We start from the raw sequence: 18,555 nt of genomic DNA, 5'->3' as shown, positions 1-18,555 counted from the left end.
CGATAGAATACTACTAGTAGAGATAAAAGCAGAACCAACGAACTTGGTTATTATTCAGGTATACATGCCACCGAGCAACCATACGGAAGAAGAGGTCGATAGGATATACGATCAGTCAGAGGACATAATCGCAAGTGTTCCTGCAGGGAAACATTTGATAGTGATGGGGGATTGGAATGCGACGGTAGGCGAAGGAAGAGATGGTGACGAGGTCGGGGACTACGGTTTAGGCAAGCGGAATGACCGCGGGGAGAAAGCAGTTGAGTTCTGCAGGAAACAGGGGTTAGTCATCACCAACACTTGGTTTAGACACCACAAAAGATGCAGGTATACATGGAAAATGCCATGTGACTCAGAAAGGTATCAGCTAGATTATATCCTGGTTAGACACAGGTTTAGGAACAGTGTGATAAATTCGCACAGCTTCCTGGGAGTGGATGCGGACTCTGACCACAATTTAGTGGTTATGAAATGTAGCGTACGTTTCAAAAAGATAAGGCAGGGGCTGCGAGTTAGAAAATGGAATGTAGAAGCATTAAATGGGTTGAAAAGGAAGGAATACAAAGAGGCGGTAGAGAAAATCATGGAGGATGGCAAAGGGCTTAGTACTATCGAAGAAAAATGGGAAAGTTTCAAGAAAGGGTTGTCTAAAGCCGCAAAAGAAACTATTGGAACCGTTAACGCTAAAAGGACTAGGAAACCATGGATCACAGATGAGATGATTACAAAGATGGGCGGCGAAATGGAAGAATGTAGATACAGAATTAGGCAAAATGTCGTACAAAGAATTAAACAATAAATTGAGGCGAGCAACAAATAAAGCAAAAGAAGCATGGTGGAAGATGCAATGCGAGGATACGGAAAGTCTGCAGAAGAAGGGTGAAATCGGTGAGCTGTACAGCAAAGATAAATCTTTATCGGGAAGTAAGAAAGGGAGATCAACGATAGCAGTTAGAGATAAGGCAGGTAAGGTAATAGTTGAAGCAGGGAAGATCCAAGAGAGATGGAAGGAATATATAGAAGAACTGTATAGTAAAGAGCTTAGACCAACAAAGTTAGACATAGAAAAGGAACATGACGTAGAGAAAGATAGCTTAGGTCCAGGCATACTAGACAATGAGATAGAAAGGGCATTAAGGGAGATGAAACTAAAAATAAGGCCGTGGGGGTGGATAACATTCCCACGGAACTTTTAAAAGGCTTAGGAAAATGTGGGAGGAAGAGGCTATATAGGCTGATCCGTAGTATTTATGAGGAAGGAATCTAGCCGGAAGACTTTGTGAGATCGGTTTTAGTTCCTATTCCAAAGAAGGTAAAGGCTACGTCATGTGAGGACTACAGGACAATTAGTTTGATATCCCACGCAGCTAAAGTTGTTCTCAGGATCATAAGCAAAAGGATAGAGAGTAGGGAAAATGATTACTCAGGGGATGATCAGTTGGGGTTTAGGAAGGGGAGAGGTACGCGTGATGCCATTGCAGTAATGAGATTATTAATCGAGAGGAATATAGAACACAACCAGGGGGTATTTGCCTGTTTCGTAGATTTAGAAAAAGCGTTTGACAGAGTGAATTGGGAAAAACTAATGAGTATATTGCAGAAAATAGGAATAGATTGGAGGGAAAAGAGGCTAATCCACAACCTTTACATGTCTCAGACTTCTCAGGTGCGAGTGGGGAATGGGGAGTCCGGTTGGGCAGTGTTAGGAAGAGGTGTAAGGCAGGGTTGCCCATTATCACCGTTGCTGTTCAACCTGTGTGCAGAGGAAATGATTAAAGAGGCATGGGATGAACTGGAGGTAGGAATGAAAGTGGGTGGGGAATCAGTAAAATCAGTTAGGTTTGCTGATGACTAAGCTTTAGTTTATCAGTCAGCCAAGGGGATGCAAGCATTGCTTAGTGAATTGGAAATTCAGTGCGACAGGTGTGGGATGAGAATCAATATTAATAAAACAAAGGTTATGCGATTTTCTAGAAAGAAAAAGGCTAAGCTTAACATTAAAATAAGAGGGCAAAAACTAGAGCAGGTAAAACAGTTTACGTATCTTGGTGGTGTTTTGGACCAACACGGTCAAAGTAGTAGGGACGTAAGGAGAAGAATTGCGCAAGGCAAAGAGGCTTTCACAAGGAGGAGGGACCACCATGAGGGCGCGGGTTCAAATCCCGGCGGTGTTGAATATTTTTCAGAGGTATCTCGATCCCTACTTGAGGTGCTTTGTGGAGGGCACTTTGAGTGAGTACGCCGTCCGTCGGATGGGACGTTAAACTGCGGACCCCTTGGCGCCTTTCGTAAAGAGTAGGCTAATGCCGACGCCGGGTTTCTCTCCACCCTTCATCCTTTCCTATCCATCCCCTATGGCGCAAATGACCTTAGCTGTCGGTCGCCTCCCCTCAAAACTACTACTACTAGGAGGAGGGAGTTGATGATGGGGACGTTGAGTAAGGATGTTAAGAAAAGACTCATAAAAACTTTGATATGGAGCGTAGCTATGTACGGCGCGGAAACCTGGTCATTGAAGCAGGAGGATAGACGTAGACTGGAGGCTTTTGAAATGTGGGAGTGGAGAAGGTGAAATGGACAGAGAAGGAAACAAACGAGGAAGTACTTGGTATGGTGGGCGAAGAGAGGGGTTTGTTGGGAGCAATTCTATGGAGGCAGGAAAAGTGGCTGAAGGGGGTATTGACCGGCAGCGGGACGTTGAAGACTGTAATTGAGGGGAAAATGTTAGGCAAACGAGGAAAGCGAAGGAACAGGATAGGGATGTTGGACGGGATGAAGGGAGGAAGAAAGTACTCAGAGCTGAAGAGGGACCTGATGTAGAGTAGGATGTTGTGTTTTGCTATGGCCAAAAATTATTTAATTAGTAATTACGTCCATCCAAAAACCTACCTTAACCGGTAGATTACCTAATAATACCCTTAAGACCATTTTGGTCCAGAACACTTCCAGGCTAGGTAAACTGTTCCACCTGCTCTAGTTAATGAGCTCCTATTTTAATATTTAACCTGCATCATCTGCAAACCTAACGTTCTTCAGCCTTCCTCTTTCTCCAAAACCACATAACTTTTGTTTTGTTTACATTTTTTCTCACCCCATACCTATCATACTGGCTTTCCAGGGCACTCAGCAATGTCTACAAACCACTGGCAAACTGACTAACTAAAGCTTGATCATCGGCAAACCTGATGTTATGGCCTACCAATCTTCATTCAGCCTTCAATTTTCACTCACACCTCTTTTACAATTCAATACACATATAAGTTGAAAAATACAGATGATAATGGACACCCCTATGGACATGAACATTGATTTCATCCAATTCACTCAATCAAATGCCTTCTTGAAATCTATGATACAGACAAATACATCCTGATTGTATCATATGTTCCCCTCTATTAGTGACATTACTATGGCATCAATGGACTTCCTATGCCTCCCTTTCTATGCCTTCCATCACCTATTTCATTTTATTGAAAAAAAATAGTTTCTTTGAAAGAAACCAACTGGGAAAATTTTTCCCTTCCTTCACTAGCAAGTTGGGCGAGGGCCTTTTAAAACCGGCCTTTAATTCACCGGGCACCCAAATATTTTAGCATCGCGCATACCTCTCCCTTTCCTGAACCCAAATTGATCATCCCCTAAGTATTCTTTGGCTTTCCTCTCCATCCTTCTATTGATTATGCTGAGATCCAATTTAGCTGCATGTGAAATCACTCTAATTGTTCTGTTGTCTTCACATATGCCTTTCCCTATAACCCTTTCTCTTTTTTGAGATAGGAACTTAAATTTATCTGATGAAATCTACCAGCCAAGTTCCTCCCTCATAAATGCTACAAATTAGCCCATAAAAACTCTTCCTCCCACTTTTCCTAAACCTTTTAATAGTTCTGCAGGAATGCTGTCCAACCCCACAATCTTTGACTTTTATTTCATTTAATGCCCTTTGTATCTTATCATCAAGTAATTCTGAGCCTACGCTATTCACATCTACAGGGTTCGTCCGGAAAATAGGTGTACTGATTTTTTCCCGCCGCTCCAGGCGCGCCCAGCACCGCTCTGACGGGCTGCGATTGGAGAGGGGTATGTTGGCAAGCGACGCTGAAAAAGGCAGTCGGCTCTGAGCTGTGGTGTAGTGAGGAGCTCTGTTAACGCGAATCTCCACGCTCGACCCACGTCACGGAACGCGATGCCAAAGTTTTTGGAGCAGCGTTATTCCATCAAATTTGCGGTGAAGCTTGGGAAATCGTCTACCGAAACTGTCGGTATGATTAACCAGGCTTACGGGGAGTCAGCCATGTCCAGAAACATGATCTTTCGGTGGCACAAGATGTTCGTGGAGGGCAGAGAAGAGGTCGACGGCGAACCACGGCCTGGACGCCCATCAATGGCACTCACCGACGAAAATGTGGGAAAAGTTCGTGATGTACTGAACTCTGATCGTCGTCTTAGTGTTCGGATGATAGCAGAGCAGTGTAATGTGCCAAAAACAATAGTGCACGAGATTATTAGGGAGCAATTACAGATGCGAAAAATTTGTGCAAAGTTGGTGCCGAAAGTGCTCAGTGATGATCAAAGGCTCAATCGTTTGGAAATCGCGACACAACTTGCGGATCACTGCAAAAATGATCCACATTTTTTAGAGAACGTTGTTTCGGGTGATGAGACGTGGATCTTTGAGTACGACCCGGAGTCGAAGAGACAAAGTGCGGAGTGGCACACCACATCATCACCCCGTCAAAAGAAAGCTCGCATGAGCAAATCTCAGATCAAGGCGATGCTCATTGTCTTTTTTGACAAAAGGGGAGTCGTCCACTACAAATTTGTACCTGAACGACAAACTGTAAATGCTGCATTTTACGTCCAAGTGCTCGACAGGCTTCGAAAACGAGTCGCCCGCGTCCGGCCAGCGATCAAAAACATCTGGCGGCTGCATCACGACAATGCGCCGTCTCACACCGCACTTGTTGTGTCGGACTTCTAGGCCAAGCACGGCGTGGCAACGCTGCCGCACCCACCCTACAGCCCGGACTTGGCACCACCGGACTTCTTTCTGTTCCCGAAGATAAAGAGGAGTTCGAAAGGAACGCGATACGGGACTTTGGACGCCGTCAAAGAGGCCATGACGACGTGTCTTCGAGAGGTTCCCAATGATGCCTTCGCGGGAGCGTTCCAGGAATGGGAACGCCGCTGGAACAAGTGTATCGACTCACAAGGGTCCTATTTTGAGGAATATTAGCTTAAGATATGTAAAAGTGTAATAAATTTTTTTTCCTGAGCTCAGTACACTTATTTTCCGGACGAACCCTGTATGTTATATTCTCTTTTGTTTTGAAAGAGAATATAACATACCCAGCCATCTTCATTCTTTCTTAGGTTTTCAATATCTTCTTCCAGTACTCAGAACTTCATACATAGTATTATTTATTTGTAGGGCCTATTTCCTACACTATGCATTGCAGAGGTACTTTTATAATGATGGCTGGGTATGTTATATTCTCTTTCAAAACTCTTGTAAAGATAAAATATACTTAAAAAGATAAAACATTCACTAGGCTTTCCATGAAACTTACTTGATGATACTGGTTGGCTTTCCATCAGCTACTCCACGAGTGAGTGTCATCTGATTAAATCTGCCTCGGGATTGGACTATACTGCTAGGGGAGCCACCACCTATCTCCCTCACTAAGCCTTGTCGGAGTTGGGCAAACCGCTCCAGCAGACGTCGATGTAATGGTTGGACCCCAGATGGTGCAAGTTGGCCATGTACTATGAGTCCAGCCTCAAGGATTTGAACCTGAAATTAAAGTAAAATACGCTTTTATTTCTTGCCATGATTTCTTCTTCTATTCTCGTAACACAAAATCCTGACAGATCACTATTAAGTAGTCGGCAAATTATTCAAATTTTTACTGAGGACTGCAAAGATAACAAATACAGTTAAACCCCAAATCTGCATTCTCATCATTTATATTTTCCTGCATTTACAACATTTTTTATCAGGCCCCACGAAATATCCTATTATTCCAAAGTAAATATGCGGAATACCATACTTACATGATTTCAATTTAAGTTTTACTGCTATTTGCATTACTATGCGTAAGAATAAAAAATTTTCCCATTCTAAAACAGCTACTCATGAGTATCAGTCCAAATTAAAACAACTTTCTTTAGATCCATTTCTCGCATATATACCTTAAAAAGATGGGAGAGAGCAGTAATGTGGATGGTTTTAGCAAAGAATTTTAATATAGCAGGAGCTAATAATGGAAATGTAAACTGCTTGAACTCGTAATCTGTCTGCCAAGAAAAGATTCACGCAATGAATCGAGTACATTGGAAAACTAGGAGTTAACTACAAAATTTATAAATTGCAAGAATACCTTCAGGAGATGATGTATTTCTCACATAAGTTGAAATAACAAGGAATGAAAATGATATTGACTCAAACATGAGGACTCATAAAAATGCAAGGCCTGTTAACTGACAAATGACACTGCCTCAACACAAAAGTGCACTGAATCAAATAAAATTTTATTTTCATCATAAAACTTAAAAGTTGGACAACAGATTGCTCTAGTCAAACGGCAAGGTAACTCAGATTCACATGCGTAAGGTTTTCCTCTATTACTAAGGAACATAATGCTATCCTAACTGACAATGGAAAAAAGGGTGAAAAAGAACATTTTTAACGGAAAGCAAAATTAAAAATTTTGGAACAAATTGATTCTCATGATGAAGTCTGTGTTGATTTGGCAAAACATCTATGATTGCAGGCCTCTGCACCAAATACAATAGTGAAAAATCACTATTAGATTCTGAAACATGCAAAACATTTGTCTAAAAGAGAAAATGTCAAGAATTCCAAGAATGAAGAATCACTCATAGACTAGTTTTTATGTGATAGATTGTCCCGCTATCCTTCCATCTCACCTCGCATAGACCTAAAATATTTATATTTTCCCTTTCCATCTCTTGCTTAATATTCTCTAATTTTCCTGTCCTCATCATTGCCCTTACATTCCACGTTCCTATTCTAACTAATTTGGTCTTCTTCTCCTGCATCTTATGTCCTGCTGCTGCTAGTTATTCCTTGCAAGGGTTTTGTGGGATGACAACCGCGGAAGCCTTGCCTCCCCTGCTGCCGGGCACGACACACGGCCGATTGGGCCGAGCCCCGTAGTTGCCAGTATATTTTGAAAGGGCCAATTTCCCAAGCAAATTATTGTATTAAAACAGTTCATTGAATTAGAACAGAACATTTTACCCAACATAAAACCACAATCACAGTAATCAACCCAAAGGTGTTTTTGATAGGTACGGCACAGTTCACCAAATTAATGACCTGATGGCATTTGTAATACACATATCAGGATAGGGAGGCCAGTACCTTTTCCTGCACTATGGCTCCCAGTATACTCTACCCCAATGGTTTCCCAGATACACTCCACCCCTGAACTACATCTTGTCAGTTAAAATATAACATGAAATAATTAACTCAACACCAGGATGTACTTGAGGCAAATAATGGAGATCCGTGCTCTCAAAGCTTTAGAAATCAATGTGGCCATGAAGAAAATTCATACCATAAGCAGATATTTTTTCTTGTTAATTCAATCTTTTATGGTGACACTATAAGTAATCAATAGCCAATTCAGTGTTACTGATCTTACCTGATCTAAAATGTGGGATTTTAGGCGAATGATGTGTTCCGAAAATTCAGGATGCGATCTTGAAAATTCTGGAGAGAAGAAGGCTTCTTGGTATTTTGATATACCCCCCATCACATTGGCATCAATAATACCCTGAAAAGTATTTACATGTTCAATTTTCACTATTACCACAAATTACCAGTGAAATTTCAATGGAAAAAATAATATAGTGATGATAGAAAATAGTTTTAAATACAAAATAATTCTCCAAATGGTTAGATTCCAGTGTTAATTTAAATACCTGTAGTCTCATGCTGAGAGGGTTTATATTTCTTCTGGGATCTGTTGAATAAGCTGATATAAGACGCCTAAGTTCACGTGATGCACCCTCTACTGTTTCGCAAGCAAAAGCAACAGGTGGAACTTCCTCCACCTTCCTCTCGACTACTTCAAACCACCGCAATATGCCAGGTAACTTGCAGCTAAGAACCAATGTAGTGCGCTCAATCCAAAGGCTCTACAAAAAGAGATTATTTATTATCACATAACTCATTATCAAATCTATAATATTTAAACATTGTGTGCTAAGCAATCATCCTATTATTAAGATGAGACATTAAAAATCAAGATTAGCACTGTTTGACTGTATGATCCAATTATTAATAATCCACTTTAATTATTCCTCACACTGAATGAAGTGGATGAAATGACACATATTATTTGGAATGATTATTTATGTATACGTAATAATTTATAGCAAATGATAAACAAAACTTAACTCACTTTGAACTCATTTTCTTTGTCCACAGGTCCTTTGTGAACTGGGCGATCAAACTGAAATTTTCTGACATCATTAACCCTGTAATAGCTAGCAACTTTCTCGGGCAGTGCAGATAAAAATGAATCTTCGGCTCCTGACTCAATTCCACTCCAGAAACCCAGCATTTCTGGAATAGGCTTCACATTGCAAATTTGTATAACTGTAATTCAAAATGTTAAGGAATTTCCATTTCAAGATTTAACTTTCCGATTAGAAAAGTAGCATATACTGTATTTGCCAGTGCATAGGATGCTCCATAAGGCCGGCTGGTGCATTAGGCACAAACCGTTTTTATACACGTTTTAGGGGGAAAAAATTCTTCATCTTTCATGAATTCCCAAAATAATTTATACCACTAATTTTATGGTTATTTACATTAATAATAATGTACCTAGGAACACTGTAGCTGGGTGCTGCGTTTTCCTTGCCAATCTTAAAATTTCAAATCTCTCAATTTATTTCCAGAGCTAATGAAGAATCACCTAGAGCTCTTCTTCCGAGATTGAGTCTTTAGGTGACAAATCATCCTCTTTGCCATCAAGTACATTAAAAATTCTGTATTTCTCAAACGATTTCACAACTGTCTCACATTTCACATAATTCCATGCAGTTTCAACCCATTCACAAATCTGCCATTTCCGGAAGGTGGCACTTCATTATCTGTAGAATACATCCAACTGTTTCATTTCTCCTTCATTAACCCTTTAAATGGTTTATTAGTCTAGCTTATCCACCTAGTAGTAGAGCTTTTGGAGTTTTCAGTCACTTGATTTTATTTTTCACAGCTTCTTTTCTCTGACTTCAAAACAGATCCCATTCTAGCAAGGCAAGTTTCAGGATGCCTAGACCACACAATATCTATCCACAACTTAATCTCCCTTTTATCTATCCATCCCCCGGGATGAACATACACAAACACTCCCATTTTGGCAGTTTTTCCTTAGGCAAAGTTTTCCGATTGAAAATCAAAAGAAGTGCTAATTCTGTTCCATCAGCACAGCAAGAAAACATGACTGTGTTATGTGTTTTCTCATGTCCAGGAGTTTGAAAATTAACACCTTCACAATTTATATTTTGTTTGAGGTGATATTGGACGTCAGTGGGACTTCATCCGTGTTTCATATTTGTGAAAGTTCCAAATTTCCTCATTTCCTTGTGTCAACGAAAATTTTATGTTATCTGTAATCTTGTCTGTGGGCATCTTTTTTTCTATTTTAGTTTAAGCCCTCATATGTTGGTCATTTCTCTTCATGAACATGGAATACCACGATGTGACACAATACCACCTCTCCTGTAAAATCAGTTATGTGGCTTAGAATAAAACATTTTTTTGTTGGATAGTCTTTTTGTGGAAATTGAAAATCTGATCATCTGTAGTCTAATATCAGAGTATTTAATTCTTTCTACAGTTCCAGCCATTTTGCAATTCCATGTCACATAAATTATAGTAGACACAGGAATTCCTACTACAATTTCGCAGTTTGCATTGATCCGAAATTCCTCTCTGCTACCATTTCTGTGTTGTTTAGCATACATAATTATTCCTAGCTTGAATACAATATCACCGCTGAATCTATTGTTTTTGAGCCATGCTTTGCCACAAAATCTAATCATGAAAACAACTCTTCTGGCCGCAACTGCAACAAGATTTGTATTAAAAATTTTGCATTCAAAAAATGGAATCCTATGTTAAAAACTGAGTAACATTTGGCTGTTTCTATGATGTTTCTTCTTAGTTCTTGTTGATGAACAAATGCCATGATTGTGATGAGTAGTCATTCTGGCTACTTCCTCTCCCACTCCAAATTTTGAACGATAAATTCATTTATACAAGTCTATATGAATGCTTCACTAAAACCCATACTGTAACAAAGAAGGCAGAGTTTCAGCCAGCCCATCCCAAGGGATCTTACCTAAAATTTGGAAGTTGCACCATTCACATATGACTGGAAAACATGATTTTATCAGCTTTTGCCAGATTAAATGACACACACTAGATTAAATGACACGCAAATAAGAGAAATCATAACCTTTCAGATCCAATGATATCTACTCATTTTACTTGACTGCTTCATCTTTCATTTGGAATAAAAATATATCATGTAATTTTATGCTTTTGCAGAATGGAAAAAAAAATTATGGAAAGACTTATTTAAAATCACTCTTTTGAAAAAAGGCAATATGCAGTAGAATACTTAAAAATATATATTAATACTAACCAAAAGTTTTAAACAAATACAACTCGTAAGTTAGATTACCAGCCCATAAGATGCACCCCATTTTTTTATACCATATTTTAACGGGAAAAAAGGGCACCCTATAGGGCAAATACAGTAAAGTACCAAAATGTCTACAGACTATGTCAGTCCTAGGAAAAAGAATTAAATGTAGAACTCAATGTGAAAGGATACATTGCCCTTCTGAGTTAGTGATAGAGTCATCAGGGGGAGTGTTCTTGGTGAGTATTTGTGCCGAGGGAAATTCAGTCTGAAGCCGCTGGGTAAAGGCCCCTATTCTTTCATACTCCAAGCCACGGTAAACAAACTCCTTATTCTGTAGAGGGAGAAACAAATCATCAATATTTAAAGCTCAACGACGGCTATCATATCATGCCATACATACATAGACGTCATGCCATACAAACCACAAAAGGATATTCATATATAGAGCCAGAAAGTTGATAAGCCCAATGAAAAAAACTGTTTCTTACCCTGACAAAAAGAGGGAAGCTAAGGCCATAGAATCCAACACGAAAATACTCTGGTTCTGGCCGCAACTGCGTCAAGATGTTGTCAAAGAAGTGAGCTTCGGTTCTCAAAACCATGCTAAGCTTTGCATAGTCAAATAACTTGACCTCATACAGTTCTGCCAACTCTTTGCATAAAGGAATTCCTTTCTCCCAGCACTATAATGAAAATGGTTGTTACGGTCACATGTGGAAATTGTCACATTTAATTCACCTATTTGAGTCATTTTAATAAACAATTTTATAACTAAAAAAAGAACTGCCTACTTTTGGAATAAAATTTTCAAATAGTTGCCACAGGCTGAGAGGCATTACAATATCATCAAGTTTTTACTGATATTAATAACTTGTCATCATAACAGAGCTTGCAATGTCATTTTCTTACAATAAATAAAACAACAAAAATGGAAAATAACTTGTCATAACATGACAAGTCATTTTTCATTGCACATAGGTCATTATATTACATTAATTTCATAATTAAATCAACCTAAGGAGGAGGGATAAGTTACTCCATTCCATTAGCTATTAGGTTTTTATTTTCACATTCAAGTCTGGAAAAGACGAAAGCTTGCTCTAGTCAATGAATTAAACCCTAATCAACAAACAACGACAAATTAATTATGAAGAAAATTCTGATGCACAGCAGCTGAATCCTTCCAATTTTACAGGCTTAAGGACAACAAATACAACATAAAATTTTCTCTTGGATCATTCCTATATTCCTGTGATTATATTTTTCTTTTTTTCTAACACTGGAATTAGGTTGACAAATTATGTGAGCTCTATGTAACTTCTGAGCCATCATAGATAGCATAATTATCAATTTTAACCAATCTCCCAATAATGACAAACAGAAATTGGTTCTTAGAATCAGTTCAGATTCATGCTCACAAGCTCATTGAGACCTACTTGTAACTAGAACATACTTGAATCTATAGCTTGCAACTCTGGCATTAGTGCACAGAGCTTTATGATGGACTAACATTTTGCCAGTTATGGCTACACGATCACAAGTTCTATTCATCTGCCCTTTCCATTTTCTCAATGGAGAAGGCATAAATAAATATTTAAGCATATGAATTATTTTTATTCCTTAATTTACCAACACTCAGTTCCTGTACACCTAAAATATTTTCATACCTTCTAGCATTTTGAAACAAGACACTACAATTATCATTTCAAAGAAATATTCAACGCACCTTTCCTCGATCAAAGTAATGAATAATTTGATGATACAGTTGTTCCTTCCGCTGCCACTGGGGCTGTCCTGGATAGCGAGCATCAGGTGGCAATGCACTGAATCCTGCTTCCATACTAGATCCTATGCTTGCCCCTGTCCATTCCAGTTGGTCTGCGTATAGCTGAAGTGTGAATCCAGCTTCGGCAAAATTTTCAGCAGCGAGATGAAGATCATGTAATTTGTGGATATATCTTACATACATCTCCTTGCGGTTAATCTCGTTCTTGTAAAAATTCTGCAACATAAAAGTATTTCCCATTAAAATAACTTAGACAAAGCAGGTGTAAATTAGTATGTAGGCAAAAAAAATGTACATCAATGCAAATTTTAAGTTGAAATTTAAATTTACATTTGTACGGTGAACTGTTTGTATTGCCTATATTACTTTTGCCTGAAGCAAGTACAGTAAGATGGGAATTTGTCTTCCCATCTAACTGTACTTGCTTCTCAGCTAAAAACCATGTAACTTGTATGTTATTGACATCAATTTTTTGAGAAAACATGGTCAGGTGTGTCATTTTTAAATTGAAAAACTTGGCGGAAAGGACAGAAAACATTCTACTTTTCAGCAGTTCAATTGAGCCATATGAAGGTTATAGAAATGTAATGCTCACATTGTTGGATAATTAAAACAAATACAACACAGATAAAATGGAAAAATTTAAAACATTTATTTATTACAAAATTATACTTATGTTTAGTAGCACATCATTGAAAGAAACTAATTAATAAAACAGTACACACAGACACTTTAGTCAATTCCGCAAGAGACTATGGAATATGATTAGTTTCTGTTAAACATTTCTATCCAGGGACATCAGAACAGCAGCTCTTTTTTTTCTCAAAAATATTTGAGAGCATAAAACTTCTTAAATCATAACTATTAGTATTTATGTTAACAGTTATCATGTATAATTAATTAATATTGTTTTAATTCTGCATACATTTTATCTCCCTTGATTCTGTCCAGCACCCCTTTCCAGCCCCCAACTTCCTTGTCCCTCCCCTTCCTTGTCCTTCCCCTAATCACCATCTTCAACACTCCATCGCCAATCAAAATGCTCCACATCCATCCTCCCTGCCTTCTTTGGAGTTCTCCCAACAATCTATTCTTCCATTTTACCTTTCCCCACCTCCATCACGCCCAAATCTCTAAAGCTTCCAATCTATGCCTATCATCTTGCTTTAATGACCATGTATACAAAGCCATACTCCATACTAATAAATTAAAGATTTAACTCATCTTTTCTAACCCTTCTTAATGTATTCATCATTGATTTCCCCCTCCTCATAAAAGATTCTTTGCCTCATGTAATTCTTCCTCGAGTGTCCCTACAACTATGACCATTTTGGTACAATACACTTCCGGGATAGGTACACTGTTCCACGTACTCTAGTTTTGCCTTCCTATTTTAACTTATTTAATCAAAATTAATTTGTTTTACTCAGCACCCCTCCTCCTAAAAAAACCTCATAAAATTTGTTTTGCTTACATTTATTCACATTCCATACCTATTACACTGATTTTCTAATGCAGTCAGCAATGAATGAAACCCTTTGGCTGATTGGCTAACTTAAGCTTGAAAATTTGGAAAATTAACTTATTTTACAAATTCCTCAACAAATTTCATTCCGAACTTAAATTCCTCCTATGCAATTTTTACCACTGTATCATACATGATATTTACCATATCCAATGAAAATCACAGGTGATAATGAATAACTCCTATTCCTAATACTGCCCATCCTTGTTCTCCATCCACCACACTCACCTCATCAGTTCAAAAGATGCTAAGGTTACAAATTCCTATCCCTCTGAACGAATTCCTATCCCTTGGGACTAATTTTGCTCAAAAAAAACTTCCCTCTTTCCTGAAGACTAATACATGTTCATAGAGTAAAATAAGATATTCTTTTCAAAATAATGTTTTATAGTGTGGATGAATACATGTATTTATCTTCAAAATATGTATTCGATTAGGTGAAGAAACTTTTACCAAGAGGCAGGAATTGATCATAGAGACATTTAAGGAAAGATATAAAGAAAAGACCACACTAAACTCTAATATGGAGTGCAGTTTTTTTTATGACTAGGAAACTTTTTCATTGAGGATAATCACTTTTGCTAAGTGGGTGTGGAGAGAATCAAGAAAAATAAAATGGATGAAAATAAAACAAAACCAAAACGGGATGCTGAAGAGTGTAATATAGGGGAGATAATACTGGGAATGGAAGGCATTTTGAATTGAAATTACCAAAGTAGAAAGTATTCAGAACTGAGTAATTTTTTTATCTGATGTGAGGTTTAAGGATATTTTGAGTCATGTTGGTCAGATCTTGGAATTACAGTCGTTCGTAGTGCCATCAAAAATCCATCCTAACCCTAAAAATTTATTGCAGCCATAATTTTATATTCATCCACAGTCTATTGGAGCTTGCTGCAATTGATTTTAATGGAATAATTAAAATATTACAACCATAGTAATTCAACTCTTAGCAACAGATATGTCACTCACGCGCTTTCTGGAAAAATTAGTACCAAAACATACGGGGAATATCAGTTACCAGAAGACTTACCAGGAGATTGACTGTACAAGACATTCGCTTGTCTCTATTTTCATCACCCTGGATTACACTTCGGTAGTCCAAAAGCCTCTCCAGCAAACGAGTGACTGAACTGATGAAGGCGGCACCACTTCCTTTCCAAGCAGGATCATTTTCAGATTGGACTCGATCAAGTAATCTAAAATAAATGGATTCAGTGTCAGGAATTTGGTCCCTGGGCCCCTATGTCAGTTGGCTATCTTGGCACATTTAGAATTCAATAGATTTCTAAATTATCAAATACATGTTCCCTTTTCGCAATAACTTCAAAATAACAAAATATAGCATTTTGATACTTACACAGCACTGAGATGCTCCCTTCATTAGTGAGCAAGTGAAGGAGAAATTAGAAATGAAATTAAACACAGGAACACTTTCCATAAATTAAGAGAAAATTACTGTCAGGATACTATTATTAATTAATGCACATGAACTCGAGTCAAGAATGAGAAATTACCAAAATATTTAGTACACAATTAATGTATGCAATTAGGTATTATACATAAACTAAATCACAATATTTAATTCCCAAAATGAATTCTTAAGAAATGTACCATAACCTGGAATGTCTTGCTTAAGAAGCTAGAGGAGAGGGTGAAAATAAATTGTAACTAATTCTAACTGTAGAAGTCAGGGACAAATGTAAACAAGATATGAAGCACAGAATGGAAATGGGGGCATGATTGATACCAGAGCTAGAATTTCCCAAGGACTAAGTTTGTATGGTTTGGAGCTTGGCAAAGAACTTTTTTCTTGAAACCCAAATGGAAGCAAAAAGATGGGGAGGTATAAAAATCTGTTCACATAAAATACCAATGACCTTTGCAATTCATGATCAAACACAAAAATTGTATTGGGTTTCTCAGACTTTTGATATTGTTTGCAATTTACAAAAACTTATCAAAAGGGGAAAATTTAAAAATGATTGGAAATAGCATGAACAACGGGGAAATGCAAAATTCAAAAATGGGAAAATATCACTAATTTCTAAATGTTGAAACTCACATTGTATTGAATAGTTTCCTATACTCATCATCTCCTTTATTCTCACTAATTAGAATGTCCAGCTTGTCAATGAGCTCCGATTCCACCTATTAAAAGTATTAAAATAAAATTGTTAAGGATGTTTAAGTGATTTAACAAATTAATAAGTTCTGTGAATTTGATGTGGGCAGCAAATATGGATCATTAATAGTTTGAATTTGTCAAATAATATGATATTATATCAAATGATTTTGATTCATTATTAATTAAAGTATATTCTGTGAAAAAAAATTTCTACTAAAATTTCTAATCAACAGCTTTACCTTTTAAAGCACACTATGTGCTTAAAACAGCATTTTTATACAAGCTTATAATTGTTTATAAGAAATATTGACAATTTAGAAGTAAAAATTGGTTTTTTTACTTAAAATACCTGTTTGAAATTTCCACGAGCTTGTTGTTCACACTCCATCATGTCAAAAAATATATGAAGTGTTGCTTTTCGCAGCTCAGATTCAGGTACTAAAGTGACTTCTAAGAATGGTCCAACCATTGATGGAATAAAATGAATCTTATGCTCTCCTGAAATAAAATAAGACCATACATTTTAACTCTTTACATTAGAGTTATTATCACTGCAGAAATTAAAATATAAAAATGAATTTTGTACTTCATAACAAGACATAAATCAACCACGACAAACACAAAAATAAATTTTCATAGAAAAACTAAATGAGTAAAACAAATGCTAACTTTTGGAAAACAGAAGGAGCATGTTTGAGTTTAATCAAATTTAGTTGTTTTTCACCAAAAAATTTAACCCATACAATATATGGCATTAAGTGAATGTTAAGAAAAGATTCAGAATGTTAAAAAAGGCTAAGGTTATTCACTGAATGCCTTAAATTAAGGAATATTTGTTAATGTATTATTTAGTCTGTGATATATATTATTTATATTATTACACCAGCATTACCTTACATTAAACCAGAGTTTAACCAAAGTTTAAACATGTCTTATTTGCTTTCTAAATCCTTTAGAGACTCTTTTTGAATGATACTTACGAAAATTTCACGGATGTTTTATATCTTAAGGTTAGTGATTCATGTCAGTATCTTTTTCATTCAGATTCATGACTCATATCAGATTAAATGAGATTATAGGATCATTTGTTAAATCATACTGCCTTATTGACTGATTCTACATTTCCTCCTAACCAGGAAGCCTATTTTGCATGAATGGGAATGATGGACTATGTGGATTTATGCATGAGAAGTGGGATGTGGTGAGAAAGTTTGTAAAATTCTAGGTTGCATATATGCAACCTAGAATTACAACATATTTAACAATTGTTTTATATCTTGAGGTTAGTGATTCATGTCAATATGTTTTTCATTCAGATTCATGACTCATATCAGATTAAATGAGATTATAGGATCATTTGTTAAATCATACTGCCTTATTAACTGATTCTACATTTCCTCCTAACCAGGAAGCCTATTTTGCATGAATGGGAATGATGGACTATGTGGATTTATGCATGAGAAGTGGTACGTGGTGAGAAAGTTTGTAAAATTCTAGGTTGCATATATGCAACCTAGAATTACAACATATTTAACAATTGTTTTATATCTTGAGGTTAGTGATTCATGTCAATATGTTTTTCATTCAGATTCATGATTCATAGCAGATTAAATAAGATTATAGGAAATAAGGAATTTTATCACACTACCTTATTAACTGATTCTACATTTACCCCTAACCAGGAAGCCTATTTTGCATGAATGGGTATGATGGACTCTTGTGGATTTTTGCATGAGGAGTGGGATGTAGTGAGAAAGTTTGTGAAATTCTAGGTGGCACATACGCAACCATTCTGATACATTTTTATGCTGCCCCTGATCATCATGGCCAGAAATGAATAACAGTGCCATGGTTTGTGGCAACAGTCTTGGTTTGGCAGTATTACCTACAGTCCTGACATAGTTCAACCACAATGGTTATACCATACTTTTTGACAATTTCATAACATTGACCACAGCTTGTTGAAAATTGAAATGATACCAATTTACTGTGTCTGAACATTACATTGAAATTGAAATTAAATATTTATAAAATTTTATGAATTCTCAATACACCACACGGGGAATGAGAATATGCCCAGAACCATCGTTCAGAATAGCATAAAGTCAAAATACGAGGTCTGTTCAAAAAGTATCGCAAATGATGAATTTCCACGGGTAACGTATACTTGATTTTTGATTTTTTTGTGGCATTATGTTGGTGCTCATGTCTCTCACTTATGCCGAAACATTTGGCCATTTTGAATGCTCAGTTAATTGCTGACAGCTGTTTTGCTTGGATGTGTTTTGGCTTGTCTTGGATTTTTGCCTGTTCCAAAAAATGGATCAAATTTTGTGTGAAAAACAAAATTAAGTGCGTGGACACATTCTGAATGTTGACTGTGGCATATGAAGAAGCTACCTTGGACCCTTGGACCGCAGCAACA

General features: G+C 37.1%; 1 protein-coding gene across 1 annotated transcript in view; it reads right to left on the bottom strand.

Moving 5' to 3' along the window:
- Nucleotides 1-18,555, bottom strand: part of spg (dedicator of cytokinesis spg) — a 248,198-nt gene that overhangs the window by 13,154 nt on the left and 216,489 nt on the right. The window contains exons 24-34 of the mRNA XM_071586700.1: nucleotides 16,480-16,628; nucleotides 16,068-16,153; nucleotides 15,363-15,380; nucleotides 15,036-15,201; nucleotides 12,418-12,693; nucleotides 11,180-11,374; nucleotides 10,881-11,022; nucleotides 8,433-8,629; nucleotides 7,951-8,166; nucleotides 7,671-7,802; nucleotides 5,571-5,794 (exon numbers count right to left, since the gene is read on the bottom strand). Coding sequence (XP_071442801.1) covers nucleotides 5,571-5,794; nucleotides 7,671-7,802; nucleotides 7,951-8,166; nucleotides 8,433-8,629; nucleotides 10,881-11,022; nucleotides 11,180-11,374; nucleotides 12,418-12,693; nucleotides 15,036-15,201; nucleotides 15,363-15,380; nucleotides 16,068-16,153; nucleotides 16,480-16,628 — 1,801 coding nt within the window. The remainder of the gene's footprint in view (nucleotides 1-5,570; nucleotides 5,795-7,670; nucleotides 7,803-7,950; nucleotides 8,167-8,432; nucleotides 8,630-10,880; nucleotides 11,023-11,179; nucleotides 11,375-12,417; nucleotides 12,694-15,035; nucleotides 15,202-15,362; nucleotides 15,381-16,067; nucleotides 16,154-16,479; nucleotides 16,629-18,555) is intronic.

This window comes from Hetaerina americana, unplaced genomic scaffold, assembly GCF_022747635.1.
Source record: "Hetaerina americana unplaced genomic scaffold, ioHetAmer1.1.p SCAF_24, whole genome shotgun sequence".
Taxonomy (NCBI): domain Eukaryota; kingdom Metazoa; phylum Arthropoda; class Insecta; order Odonata; family Calopterygidae; genus Hetaerina; species Hetaerina americana.
This window is presented reverse-complemented; position numbering and strand designations above follow the sequence as displayed.